At 52.1% G+C, this 18,204-nt stretch overlaps 1 protein-coding gene across 2 annotated transcripts in view; it reads right to left on the bottom strand.

The window, feature by feature from the left end:
• TRAM1 (translocation associated membrane protein 1) overlaps positions 1-18,204 on the bottom strand; it is a 306,166-nt gene that overhangs the window by 30,417 nt on the left and 257,545 nt on the right. For both annotated transcript variants that reach the window (XM_078687162.1, XM_078687163.1), the window contains one exon: positions 11,152-11,295. In XM_078687162.1, coding sequence (XP_078543288.1) covers positions 11,152-11,295 — 144 coding nt within the window. The remainder of the gene's footprint in view (positions 1-11,151; positions 11,296-18,204) is intronic.

Here is an 18,204-nt window from a genome sequence, read left to right as displayed (position 1 = left end):
GAAGGGGTTTCTTTGGAACCTCAACAGTAGTTGAGGGTGGCAAAATGGGCCACGGGAGCAGGTGTTTGGAGAGCCCCCATTGCTTTTGCCATATCTGACTTTTTTGATTTTCTTAAACGTGTGGTCCACCCGAGGCATTTATCGAATAGCATGTTCAGCATATTTAGCGAAACCTTTCGTTTAAATCCAGAAATAAGGAGCCATGCATGCATTCACAATAGGATACTAGCATTTAATTACACCTTGGTTGCAGTGTCAGGTGAGTCTAAGGCACAGCGGATGGAGGTGTTCGACATAAGCTTGCCTTCAGAGACAAATTCTCAGCCCTGCTTCTTGTGCTCATCTGGGAGGCATTGGGGATGGTCCTCCAACTCATCCCAGTGAGCACGATTGTACCTTGCAAGAAGGACCATACAGTTAGTGATATGCCAACGGTTGGCCGATTGTGCTCCAACACTTTGCCCCGCCGCATCTATACATTAATTTTCTTGATCAGGTGGCTGGGCATTTCCACTGGCCTATGAATTTGCTCACTTCCGAGTGGTGTGGGTAACCAGGGAGTCCGGTAGAAGTTGGCCCAATATATAGATTGGGTCAGATGGCGAGGCCTTATACTTTTATCCTCCCTGGGTGTTATAACAAAAAGGTCTAATAGCATCTTTAGATATTTTTTCTGTATGCCTAAGCATGCCCTTGAGCAATGGGCGGTATTGTGTGGCTCTGTGAGTGGAACAAAGTGTTTCAAAGAGGAAATCTTCTTCCAAGGGCTCTTTATGGATTTTCACTTTATGGAAAGAGGCAGCTCTAACTATAAGCTCCTGATAGGATGTGGAGTCATCAGGAAGGGAAAAATCAGGCGGAATAAAGATCCAGATTTGTGTCATCTGGTGGGTCTATATCATAGGTATCCACGGGGTTGTTATGCGGTGGATTACCAAAAGTGTCCTGTCCACCAGCACGCCCAGCTGTATCAGAATGTGCAGACTCCAGAGTTGAACTATCCAGTGGGTCCCCTATAGAATGTGTTGGAGAGGCTGAAGCTTAAGGGGGTGAGGGTGGTGCAAGAGGTAAAGGACTGGTGGCTTTGCCTTCTGCGCTGTTTTGCAGGAACCAGTATGTCCAGGACTTCTTGGAAAGACAACAGTCTATTGGGTGGTGGTCGATTTGGCGCTGAAAAGCAGGCAAGGATTCGGCCCGTTGGAGGTTGAATGACAATCTGTTCTTGTCTAGCATCCAGCTGGTCTTGGAGTTGGAGTATTGCTTCACTGGCCTGCGGAATCAGGCTTTAATGCCTGCTTCAAAATTTCGGGTCAGACAGGAGCCAGAAGGCAGAGCATCAGAAACAATTGTGCGGTGCGGACCATAGAGCAGCTGGCAGTGGTGGACGAGGGCCTCTATATGATGTCTCAGAGTAGTTAAATGTCTTGAGCGGATTGAAACAGTGTTGAGGGGCAAGGCATACTGTACTCACAGACTGTTGAGCTTGTGTTATGTCCTCCATCTTCAGGGCAACCTCAAAGTCGGATCAGGGACTGCCCTTGATCGAGAACATCTCTGCAACGGATGATCTTAGGGTGTTCTTCATAGACATCACCATGATGAAAAAGTCTTAAGAGTTCTCTCTGCTCCTCTACGACATGTCTAGCAGACACGTGCGATAGTCTAGAAAGAGCCAAAGGAGTCAAAATCAGCTTCTCTGTGTTCCGGCAACAGGCAGAGATTGCAGACATGGAGTAAGCTGGTCAACGGGTACTTCACGTAGCAGCGGGGACAATAACGGAAGGACGTCCATTCCATCACCAGCTATGCATTCTTGGAAAACACGACGGAGACTGAAGGCGGCCCCAAAAGGAGAGGCCCTATGGGGGCCGGGGTCGAAGCGAAGCTACTCAACGAGATATGTATACCTAGATACGCACGAATTGGAAATGCGATTGAAAACTATACCGAAGGGGAAGGTGGTGAGCGAACCAAAAATAGCACTGTGACTGTGTTGAATAGGAACGCAGGCACACAAGTCTGAACCCAACGGCGGAAAGAAAACAAACTAACAATGGAGTCAAAACACTTTGTGCCCGGCCATTTTCACCAGGTCGCAAGGACCCCTTCGGGGTCCCTTTTCCAAAATGGCCACCGGACAGCCTCTTGAGAAGCGCAAGACTAAGGCACCTCTCCGTGGCGGCCAAAATCAGACTAATATCATGGACCACTATTCGCAGGTCAAGGGGTCGCCCCGCGCTGCGGGCCGTGCTTCGGATAACCCCAAGACCCCCTTTTCAGCGTCTTCGGACCCATCCTTGCATGACGTCATGGGAGCCATCAGCAGCATGCAGGCCTCTATGGGACAGCAGTATGAAGCCTTAGCCTCCAAGATCGATACGGTGGCCGTCGACATTACGCTGATTAGAGCGGATCTTTCGAAGACCAATGAAAGGGTCGAGTCATTGGGCTTGAAGACTTCTAGTCTTACTGCGGATGTCACAGAAGCCCAGGCTGAGATCGGCAATCAGCGTTCCTCACATGACCAAATGGCTCGTCGTCTCGAGGACTACGAAAATAGGGCCCGTCGTAACAATGTGCGCCTTATTGGTGTCCCGGAGAATCCAGAGATTATGGGGGTCGACCTCTTGGTGGAGGACTTGATTGACAACTATCTTTCTCCCGCTGGGCTCAGCAAGTTCTTTGCGGTTGAGCGCGCTCATCGTGTTCCCGGCGGGAAGGCTAAGCCGGGCGCACCCCCGAGGCCCATTGTTGCCCGGTTGTTCCACTTCAGAGACCGGGACGCTGTTCTACAGGCCTCACGGGACAAGGGCCCAGTGAACTTTGAAAATGCCTCAGTTTCCTTTTATCCTGACTTTTCGCCGCTTGTCCAAAAACGACTTGGATTTCAGGGAGTTAAGAAGCGATTGCGAGACTTGGGTCTCAAGTACTCCTTGTTGTTCCCTACCAGGCTCCGGATTGAATATCGGGAACATGTATTCTTTTTTGATCGCCCTGAAAATGTCAGTGACTGGCTTGACTCCCTGCCTACACGAAGGGAACATACTGGGCACCCCGGAGGCGCCGACGGAGGTGTGGCTGAATGAGGACTTCACCTGTGGATCCCGGCGTCTGAACTTTTATGCTGTTTCAGCTGAGTCTGGACTTGGGTCTTTTGTTAGGCCTAGATCAGCCTGGGGGTGGCGGGGGTAAATGGGGATTCTTCCTCCTCCTGGGTTCTTTGCGTAGCTTAGTTTAGTAATGGGGTGACAGGCATACTGCAAGTTGGGATGGCTTATTGGTCTTACGCACGGGTGCAGGGTGGGGGGGTGTAACGGGGTCAAGTTGGGGGGTGTGTGTGTGTTTCTGTTTACTCGCAAGGCATCGTATTGTTTTTCTCATCTGTATTGATCGTGGGGTTCTGTGTGGGTCCTGCTCTTTCTACTTTTCGGGGATGGGGGGCGGCGAGTTGAGACTGTTATCCTGGAATGTCAATGGATTAGGGGACAGAATTAAGCGTAGTATTGTTTTGTGATTCCTTAGGCGTCATTCCCCCGATATTGTTCTCCTACAGGAGACGCATTTAATAGGCAACGCTTGTCAGGCAATGAATAGGCGCGGTTATCGGTTGGTGTCCCACTCGGGGTTTACTTCTGGGTCCAGGGGGGCTGGCATTCTCATTCGGTCCTCTCTCCCTTTCGCAGTTGACGAGGTGAGACTTGACGACAGGGGGCGCTATGCTGTGCTCACTGGCAGGTGGGAGGGGAAGACATTGTCCATACTGTCAGTCTATGTCCCCCCCGGGTCTGCAGGCTTTAACCTATGCTGATCTGTGTAGAGTCCTTTTGGACCTTCCCGAGGAGCTTCTGATCCTGGGTGGAGATTTAAACTCTGTTGTCTCTGGCACCTCTGATCGTCATCCTCCCAGGGATCTACCCCAGGCACAAAGGTGGTTGAGTGATTTGCTAGAGACCTTCGGGCTTGTAGACGCCTGGAGGCTACTACACCCTACACAGTTGCAGTTCACTTTCCACTCTGGGGCACACGGCAGCCTTTCTAGATTGGACTATTTCTTACTGCCGGCGGTCCAGTCCTCCTCCATCAGAGAAATTCGCCAGCTCCCTAGGGGTATTTCCGATCACTCCCCCTTGTGGCTCCGATATGAGGTAGGGGCAGGCGATGAGGGTAGAGTAGCTCCTATTAACCCGTGGTACTTTCATAACCCCAAGACCCGCTCGGACCTTGTGAAACCTATTGATCATTATTTTGAAGACAATGTGGGGTCTGTTTTTTCTGCTGTTTCGTTATGGGAAGCATTTAAAACTGTTATACGTGGTCAGTCTTTATCCTTGATTGTCGCTGCTAAAAAGGCTGCAAATGTGGAGGTTGTGCGCATCGAATCCGAGATAGCCGCTTTGGGAGACTATCTTCGGTTGGGCGTCTCCAGTACCAAGTTGCACTCCCTTGCTTTGAAACAAGCCGACTACAAGGCTCTTGTAATGGATGCTGCGAAAGTGATGTATAGGGAGCAGCAGGGACGACTGTATGATGTGGGTGATAAAGCGGGTAAATTGCTAGCGTGGTTGGACAAGACGGAGAGAGTGAATCGTGTGGTCCCCGTGATTGAGAGGCTTGATGGTGAGTGTGTCACTGACCCTGCTGGGATCGTTCAGTGTTTCGCGGATCACTTTGAGACAGGGTACACCTCCGTTTGTGACAGGGATGAGGAAGACTCCCGTTTGCTGTTGCGGGACTTTGCTTCATGGATGCTCCGCTTACAGTAGATGAAATCGCGGTTGCTATTCGTTCCCTCCGTTCGGGTAAGGCGATGGGCCCCAATGGTTTGCCCATTGAATTGTACAAGCTGCGACCTGACGAAATGGCGCCCTATTTACGAGACATGCTCCTCGAGGCCCTGGAGTCTGGCTCCCTCCCCTTGGACCAACGACTCGCTACCATCGTCGTCATTCCCAAGGAGGGTAAGCCTCGGGATCGTTGTACTTCATACAGGCCCATCTCTTTACTCAATGCCGAACCCAAAATTTTGGCTAATCAATCAATCAATCAATCAGAGCATTTGTATAGCGCGCTACTCACCCGGAGGGTCTCAAGGCGCTGGGGGGGGGGGGGTCCGCTACTGCTCGAACAGCCAGGTCTTGAGCTGCTTCCTGAAGGCGAGGTGGTCCTGGGTCAGGCGGAGGTGGGTCGGAAGGGAGTTCCAAGTCTTGGCAGCCAGGTAGGAGAAGGACCTTCCTCCTGTGGTGGCTTTTCGGATGCGGGGGATGGCGGCAAGGGCGTGGCTGGTCGATCGGAGCTGGCGTTTGGGAACGTAGAAGTTGAGGCGGCTGTTGAGGTATCCTGGTCCTTGGTTGTGTAGGGCTTTGTGTGCGTGGGTGAGGAGCCGGAAGGTGATTCTCTTGTTGACCGGGAGCCAGTGCAGGTCTCTCAGGTGTCCGGAGATGTGGCTGCGGCGGGGGATGTCCAGGATGAGTCGTGTTGAGGTGTTCTGGATCCGCTGGAGTCTCTTCTGGAGTTTGGCGGTGGTCCCGGCGTAGAGGGAGTTGCCGTAGTCCAGACGGCTGGTGACGAGGGCCTGGGTGACCGTCTTCCTGGTCTCGGTGGGGATCCATCGGAAGATCTTACGTAGCATGCGCAGGATGTTGAAGCACGACGAGGAGACGGCATTGACTTGTCTGGTCATGGAGAGGGAGGAGTCCAGGATGAAGCCCAGGTTGCGTGCGTGGTCTGTTGGTTTGGGTGCGCTGCCCAGGGCGGGGGGCCACCAGGAGTCGTCCCAGGCGGAGGGTGAGGATCCCAGGATGAGGACTTCCGTCTTGTCAGAGTTCAGTTTCAGGCGGCTGTTCGACATCCATTTGGCTACGTCTGTCATCCCTTCGTGCAGGTTGGCTCTGGCGGTGGCTGGGTCGTTAGTGAGGGAGAGGATCAGCTGGGTGTCGTCGGCGTAGGAGATGATGTTCAGGTTGTGCTGGCGTGCGATGGCTGCGAGGGGGCTCATGTAGACGTTGAAGAGTGTTGGGCTGAGCGAGGAGCCTTGAGGAACGCCGCAGATGACTTTGGTGGCTTCCGATCTGAACGGGGGAAGGCGGACTCTCTGTGTCCTTCCGGCGAGGAAGGAGACGATCCACTCCAGTGCCTTCTCCTGGATTCCGACGTTGCTGAGGCGCTGTACTAGGGTACGGTGGCAGACTGTCGAAGGCCGCGGAGAGGTCCAGGAGGATGAGGGCCGCTGTTTCTCCGTTGTCGAGCAGGGCTCGGATGTCATCGGTGGCTGCGATCAGGGCGGTCTCGGTGCTGTGGTTGGTCCGGAAGCCAGACTGCGAGAGGTTGAGGGAACCGTTCGTCTCGAGGAAGGCGGCCAGTTGCTTGTTGACTGTCTTCTCGATGACTTTGGCCGGAAACGGGAGCAGCGAGATGGGGCGGTAGTTCTTGAGGTCGGTTGGGTCTGCTGATGGTTTCTTTAGTAGAGCGCTGAGTTCGGCGTGCTTCCAGCTCTCCGGGAAGGTGGCGATGTCGAAGGAGGTGTTGATGATGTCCCGCAGGTGGGGTGCGATGACAGCGTCGGCCTTGTTGAAGACGTGGTGAGGGCAGGGGTCTGTCGGAGATCCGGAGTGGATGGAGTTCATCGTGCGGATGGTGTCTTTGGTGCTGATCGGGGTCCAGGCGCGGAGGGTGGTGGTGGGGGGCGGTGGTTCGGTCGTGGCGTGCGTCGGTTGGGTGATGAAGCTGTTGTGTATGTCCGCGATCTTGTTGTGGAAGTAGGAAGCGAGGGAGTTGCAGAGGTCTTGCGAAGGGGTGATGTCGTTGTTTCCGGCGTTGGGGTTGGAGAGTTCTTTCACGATGTTGAAGAGTTCCTTGCTGTTGTGTGCGTTGTTGTCCAGTCGTTCCTTGAATGTGTTTTTCTTGGTGGCGTGGATGAGCTGGTGGTGTTTTCGGGTGGCGAGCTTGAGGGCAGACATGTTGTCCGGTGTTGGGTCTCTGCGCCAGATTTTCTCGAGTGCTCTGCAGTTCCTCTTGGAGCTCTTGAGTTCGTCGTTAAAGCATGGGGCTTTCTTGCTGCCGGGTCTGCTCGGCGGGGTCTTCAGCGGGGCGAGGTCGCCTGCGCAGTCGCTGATCCATTTCGTGAGGTTGGTGGCTGCTTGGCTGGGGTTTGTTGTGCTGGTGGGAGGGTTCTTGTTCAGGGAAGTAGCGAGCTGGTCTGCAGTGATCTTGTTCCAGCTTCTGCGGGGAGCCTGTTGCTGGTGATGGTGGAGCGTGGTTCTTCTGAAGCTGAAGTGGACGCAGCTGTGGTCCGTCCAGTGGAGTCCCGTGGCGTGGCTGAAGGCGATGTCCTTGCTGGAAGAGAAGACCGGGTCGAGAGTGTGTCCAGCGTAGTGGGTGGGGGTGGTCACCAGTTGCTTGAGTCCGAGGTTGGCGAGGTTGTCCAGCAGGGTGGTGGTGTTGCGGTCGTTGTTCTCTAGGTGGAAGTTGAGGTCCCCGAGGAGGATGTAGTCGGCGGAGGGGAGGGCGTGCAGGCTGATGAAGTCGGCGATGTCTACGCTGAATTGTGTGCGTGGTCCCGGGGGTCTGTAGATGAGGGTGCCTCTGAGGGTGGTCTTGGGGTTGACGTGGATCTGGAAGTGCAGGTGTTCGGCGGGTGCGAGAGTGTCGTCGGTGTTGGTCGTGATGCGGATGGTGTTCCTGTGGATGATGGCGATGCCTCCTCCCGTCTGTTGGCGCGGTCTCTCCGGGTGATCTTGTATCCCTCTGGGATGGCGATGGCGATGTCGGGCGCTGAGGAGGCGTTCATCCAGGTTTCCGTGAGGAAGGCGACGTCTGGAGATGTGGTGTCGAGCAGGTTCCAGAGCTCGACAGCGTGTCTGTGGATGGAGCGGGTGTTGAGCAGGATGCACTTCAGGTGGGTGCTGCTGGAGGTCGGCTTGGTGGGTGCTGCTGTGGCGTGGGTCCGGTTGCAGGTGAACTTGCAGGAGTGGCAGCTGAAGGGTCCGTGGGTGCGTCTAGGTGTGGCTCGGTAGCAACCCGGGGTTCGGCCGGTGTTGAGTGCGTTGAGTTCGGTAGCGTCGTAGGTCCGTCGGGTCGGCTTGGTCCTGGCACTGGGCGCGGTCCAGGCGCGGACGGGCGCAGACGGGCTTACCTTTGGCGCTCATTCGGTGCTCCCGCTGCGCACGTCCGCTGCACGGTCGCTCTGGGGGCGTCATAAGTGAGGAGCCGGGAGGGCGGGTCAGCTGGGTGGCGGGAGCGGGGCGGCCAATGGACAGGAGGGGGGCGGAGACACCGGGGGGCAGTGGCGGGAAGGAGGGCGGCTCGAGGGAGCGAACAGGAGGGGGAGGGCAGCACAGGGGTACAGAAGGCAAAAGGGGGAGGCAAGTGAGCGAAGGCGAGGGGGGACAGGTAAGAACCGGGGGGAAACAGAAAACCAAGTGGAGGCAAGTTACACAACGGGGGGAAGGAGAAGATGCGAGTGGAGGCAAAAACGGGAGAAATTACTGTTGGCTAATCGCTTAGTAACTGTGATCGGGGACTTGATCCATCCAGATCAATCCGGTTTTATCCCGCACCGCAACACTGCTTTGAATCTGCGCAGGCTCCACGGGGTTCTCGCGAGAGCCGAGACGCTTACTGAACCGGCCATTTTGGCTTCTCTTGACGCCACCATGGCCTTCGACACTATCGAATGGCCCTACCTTTGGGCGGCCCTCTCGAAATTCGGGTTTGGGCCGGGCTTCATAGCCTGGGTGAAACTTCTTTATGAAAATCCCCTGGCCCAGGTAGTTGTTAATCGAAGAGTGTCTTGCGTTTTTACGCTTGGACTGGGTACCCGACAGGGCTGTCCGCTATCCCCTTTGCTTTTTGCTCTCGCTCTCGAACCTCTGGCGGAGTGGCTCCGTTGGGAACCTTCTATGCGGGGTATCCGATGGTCTCCTGATTTTGAGGATCGAGTCTCGTTATACGCGGACGATATACTCCTATATCTCCCCTCCCCTAAAAAGTCCCTTAATGTGCTTTTCGATGTTCTTACTTCTTTCGGTAAGAACTCCGGTCTTGTTCTCAATTGGGCTAAATCCTGCGTCTACGTTTTGGCTGGAGATCTCCCTCCACTGCCGCGTAGATTTCCGATTCACGTGACGGAGACCGGGTTTAAGTACTTGGGGATTTATGTTTCCTTGGACCCCTCCAGGCGTTATGAGCTTAATTTATTGCCCCCCCTTCAGCGGCTCAAGCTTTATGTGGCTCGCTGGCGTAGGTTGCCGCTGTCGCCCCTCGGTAGAGCGGCGCTTTTCAAGATGATGTCTCTGCCTCGATTTCTGTACGCACTTCAGAATTCCTTTGACCCGATTGCCTCGGGCTATTTTCGTGAAGTGGAGAGCCTACAGAGACAACTGGTCTGGGATGGGCGTGCCCGTATTGCTCTTTCTAAACTCACGCTTCCATGGTATGATGGCGGTATAGCCCTCCCGGACATCAGACGTTACTATTGGTCATCCCAGTTAAGTGCGATTAATCATGCGACCTACGCAACGGGCCCTGCCCCGGCGTTCTCCATGGACAGATTTATTTTGCCTGGGGGGACCTTCAGCAGAGCGTTGTATTCTGGTAGTCTCCGTGGAACACTGACCGGTCCCACTAAGATTGCGGTGAGAGTGTGGCGTGATGCGAATGCGGCCTTGGGTTGGTGTGGCAGGTTTACTCGGGCCACCCCTTTGTATGATTCGGAATGCTTGGGCCATCTGTGGAAAACGAAAGGCTTTGATAAATGGGACATGATTGGTATTAGCAGAGTGGGCGATTTGTGGTCGAAGGGTACTGTCCAGTCCTTTGATGTGCTGCGAGTGGAGTATGAGCTTAGTGACAATGAATTCTTTAGATACGCCCAGATCCGTCACGCTCTGTTGTCTGTGTTTGCTGCGGGTGCTGATATTCCTGAGTCTTCCCCTTTGGAGGACCGCATTTTGGATGGTCATGTGCCCGACAGTACGATCTCCTTGATTTATAAGAAACTCATCAATAACAGAGCTGACTTGCTGGTCCGCCTCCGGGCTGCATGGTGGGCAGACGGACTTGAATTGGACGATGAGGACTGGCAATCCGCTTTGTCCTCGCCCAAAGAGGTTGCCATTCCTGCTCGCTTGAGGTTCGTCCAACTTAAGATTCTCCATCGAGTGTATGTCACCGGGCCTTGATTGGTTCGAATGGGTTTTTCCTTGGATGGGTTATGTAAGCATGGCTGTGGGATGTCTGGTTCCTTTCTCCACATATTGTGGGAATGCCCGGAGATGGTCAGGTTCTGGTCCCGAGTGCATGATGTCATGAAAAGTGTCACGGGTGTGTCCCTGCTGCCCGAGGCCAGGCGTTGTTTGTTGAATGTTTGGGAGCCTAATGACTACAGCTCAGCGCAGATTATATGGGCGACCCTTGGCAATATGGTCGCGAAGAGGGACATTGCCCAGCTCTGGGGTTCACATAGACCACCTACCCTATCCAAGTGGAAAGAAAACATGGACTGGTGCATGTTCCGGGAGAAGACTGTGTACCTTTCCCGGGGACGGCCCAAGAAATGGGGTAGAATCTGGTCCCAGTGGCATGCTTATCATGGTAATATATGTACCCCCCCACAGGATGTGACCATTGATGTGTCTTCGTCCCCCTAATTGGCATTCACTCGTCATCTATGGTTGATGATTCCGCTTGTTTCCTTGTCCGCCCCTACCCCCGTTCTATCTGATTGCATTCATCTAGCCTTTGATCTTTGCCTGCACGGTCCCATGACAATGTATTATTATGTCTCTGCCTTGTGAGGTTTGGTTTATTTATTTGTATGTCTGTTTCTTTTCATTAAAAACTTTAAAAAAAAAAAAAACAATGGAGTCAAAGCCCATGAGCATATATATCACCAAGAGGAGGTGTCATTACTTCATAACTCGAAAGACTTCTTCGAAGAACAACAACTTGCACACATCCGGACCAAACACTAGATGGCAGGAGTATCCAAAGCATGTGTATTTGCAGTCACACATGCCTTGAACATTTTATTTTAAGTTCTTACAGAATGCTTGAGTTGGCATTGTATATGAATTGGGCCCCCTCACCAAAAGGCTTCACTTAAAGCAATGAAAAATGTATTCAATAAGATTTGAAGAATTGTATAGGAAGTACCTGATGGCCAACACATTGAAGTTTCCAAGGCTGAGATCCAAAATCTGATTATCTGCTCTGGCGAGGCCAAAGCCCACAGTAAGAACTGAGAGAATCAAAGTAAGCAGTCGTCCCAAAACAAAAAGAATAGCCCACAAGGTAAATCTAAAGAGAAAATTAAAAGTAAACATGTTAATGAGTCTACAGTGCTGCCATGAAAATCTCGCTTTCTGAAGACCTGCACACAAACACATACAACCACCCAGCACCACTAAATATCACCGTTGCCCTAATCCACTAACATTCATCTATGCAGAGAATGCGAAGGTATCCTTTTGTGAAACACTTTGATATTACTCCTAAAAATTATTCTAAACCAATCACCTTATGACACTTCTATGGCTTCTGCTTTTCTCTGAAGCAGCAGTGACCACCAAACATTGCTAACAGTGAACGACAAAATTAATGGCATTTCAACAGAAAAATAAAAGGTGATTCAAATTACCAATAATTAGTAACACATCAATAACTTCAAAGGAATGCGCTACTTACCTGTAACTGCAGTTATCCAGTATTGGTACCTTTCATAGATTCACATGCCTGAATCATTCCCCGTCGTCGGGATGGGAGTCCATATATAAAGTAATGTCATATAGACATATATACATAGTAATGGGCCAGAGACCTCATTAGTAACTTATCCATGTCCTTTTGTGAAAAGGGCCAAACTTTGGCTAAGAGCCAATCCGCTATCACCACCCTCTAGAACCTTCCTGGAAGGAGCTCTGGTCCCTCAGATTTTCGTAAGCACAGTGCTAAGTAGTATATTACTGAGAGAACAAAGGTGAGCCCTTCCAGGGGAGGCGGGTGGGTTGCATGTGAATCTATGAAAGATTCCAATACTGGATAACTGCAGTTACAGGTAAGTAACGCATTCCTTATCCAGTATTATCGGTATCTTTCATAAATTCACATGCCTGAATCAGAGTAGCAAGCAATAACAAGCACATTTCGAATGGTACAACATCAAATCTCACTAGATAATAACATATCAATTGTGAAAGCAAAAGGTACCAAAATGCAATATGAGAGAGAAATGTGCAAAACTTGGATTACAAAATCTTGAGCAAAATCCTGGCGACTCGGCTGCCTCCCCACATGTCCACACTGATATATGCCGAACAGTCCGGGTTCATCCCTGCCGCAACACAGCGCTTAATATACGACGGCTCCTACATGTTCTGGAGGACGATACCTATGAGGAGGACGCGGCAGCAGTGTTCGCTGCTGACATCGAAAAAGCATTCGATAGTTTAGAGTGGGACTACCTCTTTCATGTTATGCGTCGGATGGGGTTGGGTCCGGAATTCGTGAGCTGGACTGCTTTATTATACAAAGATGCAACGGCCAGAGTTCGAACGGGGGGGGTGAGGGGTGATATCTGAGACATGTAGGGTGGGAAGGGGAACACACCAGGGTTGTCCCCGCTCACCACTGTTCGCCATAGCGGTGGAACCTTCGCAGCGCACGCTCGATTGGGGCGAGCATATCAGGGGTTAGACGTATACGGGCAGGTCCACCATATCGCACTTTATGCGGATGACCTATTAATGTTTTTGGCAGATACGGGAGAATCCTTCCGAGGAGCGAAATCTCTGCTGTGAGCCCTAAGTGTGGTAGCAGGGTTAAAAGTCAACTGGACGAAGTTGTGCCTATTTCCGACTCGGGGGGTGGGGGGTGGGGGGGGGGGGTAAAGAGTGCCCGCAGACTACTGAGGGGGTGACCTGGGAGGAGAGAAGTCTGCCCTACTTAGGCACGGTGATTTATCACGAACGGGGAGACATACTGGAGGGAAACGTGGGGAAGGTGATCAGGGGCGCCAAAGCTAGTTTTGAGTTCTGGAGCACCCTCCCTTTATCCGTAGCGGGACGAGTGGCACTCCTCAAAATGGTGACCCTTCCGCGATTACTCTACTTCTTTAGGGCTCTCCCGATCTGGATCCCGGTGAGCTACTTTCGGAGACTTAAGGTGATGATCAGTTCCTTTCTGTGGGGTTCGGGCAGGCGTAGGGTGGCGCTCGGGACACTCATGCGACCCCGAGCAGAGAGGGGACTAGCGGTCCCAGACTATGAGACGTACTACATAGCAGCCCAACTTCAATGGCTCACGCAGTGGGTAGCGAGGGCAACTAGGGAAGAAGGAGAGACAGGTGAGCAGACGGGTCCCTTGCTGGTGTTGTCTCGCATAGTTCTGCGCCTCCCGATTGGTGACATGCAGCTTAATCAGGAATTTGCCACAGCCCGAAAATGTTGGAATAGGTACCTCTGACTGAGGTGCATAGAGGTCCCGTATGCACCCGATATCCCACTAAAAATATGCAGGGCACTGCCGCACGGAGGAACCTGGCGGAGGTTGGAGGCCTGGAGACAACAGGGTTTAGCGACAATAAGCGACCTATATGAGGATGGCGCTCTGCTGCCATTTGATGTTCTGAGGGACCGTTTTGAATTACCAGGAGGTGACTTTCTGATGCATGCGGCGCTCACAACAGCGGTTCGCAAACACTGGAAATTGGGCCTGACGGAACCGCCTACATCTATGGGCTGCCAGTATGTGGTGGTTGCTGCGGGCACAGTCAAAGCAGTCACTTGCTTGTACAAGCGCATGACCCAGGAAGCTCTAGCCCCACTGATAACTTTGAAGTCGAAATGGGAAGCGGATATAGGGATGGATATACCAGATACGGCGTGGAGTGGGATAGTGGAGAGGGCTTGGAAGGGCACGCGAAATGCGCGGTTCCAGCTGGTGCACTTTCACATCCTACATAGGGCTTATCTAACACCAGTCCGGTAACATAAATACTTCCCAACCCAGTCTGTGGCTTGTCCACGATGTGCAATGGAGGACGCCGATTTCAAGCATATGTTGTGGGCTTGTCCGGCACTCGACTCCTTTTGGCAAGGGGTGACGACACTGTTGAGGGATGTTACAGAGCGAGACCTACAATCCTCCATGACACATTGTATCCTCCATTGGTTTCCCCATACCTCAAAGAACAAAATCACTAGTACATTTATTGACCTGGGGTTCCCTCTTAGCTAAAAGGACCATAACCTCTTAGTGGAAGGCGAACAAGGGTCCCAGTGTAGATAAATGGAAAAATGAATTTAGTAAGTGGGCCCAATGCGAGGGGGAGGTCAGACTACAAATGGCACATAGAACAGGCAATGAACAGGCACTAGGGAGGGCGAGAGCCTGGGAAAGATTAGTCATAGAACTTGCACTCCCTGCAGACGAGGATGAGGAGACCCCTGCACATAGCCCTGGGACACTCGCCATAATATATTGAGATAAATGTAGATCACCTTGCATAAGTCGGTTGTCAGCTGCTGCCCCCTTCCTGTGAAGTGAGACGACCCATACCACATAGTATCCATTGGTCCAATTGTTAGGTTTGACCAGAGATGTCAACCCATTTCCATCCCAACGGGGTTCCACCGCGACACGGGAGGGGGGTGGGGAGGAGGGGAATGTAGTTGGGGTAGAGGATTAGTGGGGGTAAGGGGGGGGGGTGTCACCTACGGGATTGGGTCGACTGTCCGCATCTGGTGGCACTGCTATTATTGCCTAGGAGCACAAGGAATGAGTACATATTTTCCTATTGAATAAGATGCTTCTCCAAGTTCTTGCCTTGTACTGGACTGATGATTATGGCGGAGATGCGGTACTGATGTAATGCCTTTTATGCTTTTGTGCTTTCAACTCAATAAAAACTGTTCTAAAAAAAATGATAGAGAAATGTGCAAGTAGACAGTAGGAAGGTGGGATGAAAGAGAAGGCTCATCTCTAGTGAAATAGATGACGGAGCACAGCTTGTCCCACTGCTGCATCTTTCAAAAGTTCAGTATCCAAGCTGTAGTGCCTGGTGAACTTATGCCGCGTCTTCCATGTCGCCGCTCTGCAGATGTCAATAATGGGCACTCCAGCAAAGAGCGCCATGGAGGTTGAGACTGCTCTAGTAGAATGAGCACGAACCTTGGAATGCAGAGATGTCCTGCTTGCTGATGACAGAAAGCAATAGTCGCAGAGATCAAACGTGAAATGCTCTGCTTAGTCAATGGAAGACCTTTCCTAGATCTGCTAAAAGCAACGAAGAGTTGGTTAGATTTTCGAAATGTCTGTTCTGTGGATGTAGAATTTAAGACAAGGTTTGAGATCAAGAGAGTGGAGAGACCTCTCTGCTGCGGAATGTGGATTCGGGAATAAAGAGCGCAGGACTATAGGCTCATTAAGGTGAAAGTCAGAATGGACTTTTGGGATGTATTTAGGATTAGTCCTTAGATTCACTCTGTCATGTCTGAATTGGAGGAAAAGGGTCTTGAATTGAGAAGCTTGGAGTTCGCTTACTCGTCTTGCTGAAGTAAGCGCCAGTAGAAGAGCCGTTTTCCAGGAAAGATATTTGATATCAGCTTTGTGTATCGGCTCAAAGGGATGTTTCATTAATTGAGCCAGCACAATGTTTAGCTGTCAGGTAGGCGGTAAAGTCTTCACCGGAGGGAATGTTCTGAACAAGCCTTTAAGAAATTGTTTTATGAGTCTGCTGGACCAGAGGGAAGCACCAGTCGAGGAACGCCTGAAACGAGATATGTCAGCCAGGTGAACTTTTATTGAAGCATGAGCCAGACCTGAGTTTGCCTAATGTAGAAGGTACGGCAAAATCTGTGCAGGTGACGAAGAAAAAGGGTGTACTTTCTGTGACTTGCACCACAAGCAGAATATTTTCCATTTCAGGGAATAAGACTTGTTGGTACTGGCAGCCCGAGCTCGGGCTAGAAAAGCTCTGCAATCTGGCGGGATGTCTAAGTTCTGGAATTCTCTGAACTCAGGAGCCAAGCCGATAATTTGAGAGATGCTGCATCCGGATGCTCGACTTGTCCTTGGTTCATTGTGAGGAGATTGAGGAACGGCTTCAATGGGATCCAGCGATAGGAGATGAAGCTCCGTAAACCAGTGCTGGCGCGGCCAAGCTGGAGCTGTCAAGATCAGGGTACAATGTTCCGCCTTCAGCTTCCGGAGGACCCTGGGAATCAGGGGAAACTGAGGAAATGCGTACGCAAAGACGTAGAACCATGCGATCGAAAATGCATTCCCTAGAGACCCCTTTTGGGGAGGCCAGCTTGCGTAATGTTGGCATTTGGCGTTGTGTCTGGTTGCGAAAAGGTCCAGGTGAGGCCTGCCCCATCGAGAGAAGATGTGACTGAGAAGCTGCTGATCCAACTCCCACTCGTGGCACACTGAGCGCTGTCTGCTCAGTGAATCTGTAAGGACATTGTCCATTCCAGGGACGTATTCTGCACGGAGGGAAATGTTGTGAAGAAGCAGCCAATTCCAGATTTTCTGAGATTCGTGAGATAACGTCAGAGAACGGGTCCCCCCTTGTTTGTTTATATAGTGCATTGTGGTGGTATTGTCTGTCCTCACAAGCACTGGAGAATTTTTGATTCGAGGAAGGAATGCTCGAAGCGCCAGGTAAACTGCTCGTAACTCGAGAAGGTTTATGTGCAGCTGTCGCTCTGAAGGGGACCACTGTCCGTTGATTCTGAGTTCTTGGAGCAACGCACCCCAACCATCCAGGGACGCATCTGTTATGATATGCGGAGAAACTGGAAGCAGGAAAGGCAAACCCCGCATAAGGTTCTGCGGGTGAATCCACCACTCTAGAGCTTTCACCATGGGAGGAGTCACCCGGATGACATCGTCGAAAGAGCCTGTACACTGGATCCATTGAGTGGATAGTGCTGGCTGAAGAGGGCGCATATGAAGGTGGCAGTGTGGAACTAACAGGATGCAAGAAGACATAATTTGCCGACACCTACTTCTCACCGGGCAATGGAGCCCTGAACATTGACATCATCTTCCACACCTCACGCACAGCCCAATGGAGAAAAGCGTTTCTAACCCTACTCACCGTCTCCACCACCAGGAAAACAGCTCATGGCATAACGCTCTCTATCACACCCTCCCAACTCTTCCATGGCAGAACCACCATTACTATCTACAATAACGGGATTGTCCTAATGCAATCCACGGACAAGAACCTGGAACTATTAGATAACTTGTTCCCCAAGTTCAAAGAGCACCTCTCCAAGCTGCGGACCTCCACCCAGAATTCCACCAGCTCTATCACCCCTGACGACGCAGCCCCCACCTACAACACCTCTTCCCCCAGCTCCCCAGAAAATGGCCCACCTGCTGTTAACGCCCCACACTCCCCAAACACAGTCACAAATCTCGTCACCTCACATACTAGCCGCCCCTCTAACATGACCCCCTTTATCCCCACTCATACCCCCCCCATCCCTCTCCCCCCCGACACAACAACTCCCACCCACAACACGCCACCATCTGAACACACCACCGCTCGGAGTTTGTCCACCCCCCCCCCGCCCATCCCCCCCACGGCAGACGCCTCTCCCTCCCCACTCCCACCCACGACACCCTCACCCTCCCAACAAAACATACCGCCTCCCCTACCTTAGCATCCCCCTCTCTCCCACCTCCTATTCTCTCCACCCCCAGCCCCCTCCCCACTCCCACCCACGACACCCTCACCCTCCCAACAAAACATACAGAACATACCGCCTTACCTACCTTAGCATCCCCCTCTCTCCCACCTCCTATTCTCAGCCCTCACTACCCTCCTGTCTCCCCCACTGTCCTCAGCCTTCACTCGCTCTTCTACTCACCGGCACCGTCTCCCACTGACCTCACTACCTATGCCTCCCACCCACCGCCTACTTCACCTACCTCACCCACACCCCTCGCCCACAAACACGCCCACACTTTCAATGCCATCCCACTCATTGGCGCCGCAGAACCTTCCAACAACGCTAGTATATCCCCCCCTTGATTCCCTGCATGCTTTCCAGCCCACTAATCAACCATTCACCAATGACTCTCACCACCAACCCCATCCCCAATGCACCTTCTGACCTGACTTTATCCACCCTCCAACAAGTCAAAGAGGATATTCTACAAATCAAAAAAAGATGTCCACGCAATCAAAGACCTTCT

This window comes from Lissotriton helveticus, chromosome 4_1, assembly GCF_964261635.1.
Source record: "Lissotriton helveticus chromosome 4_1, aLisHel1.1, whole genome shotgun sequence".
Classification (NCBI taxonomy): Eukaryota; Metazoa; Chordata; class Amphibia; order Caudata; family Salamandridae; genus Lissotriton; species Lissotriton helveticus.
Note: the sequence above shows the minus strand (reverse complement) of the source record. Positions and strands in the feature narration are given on the sequence as shown.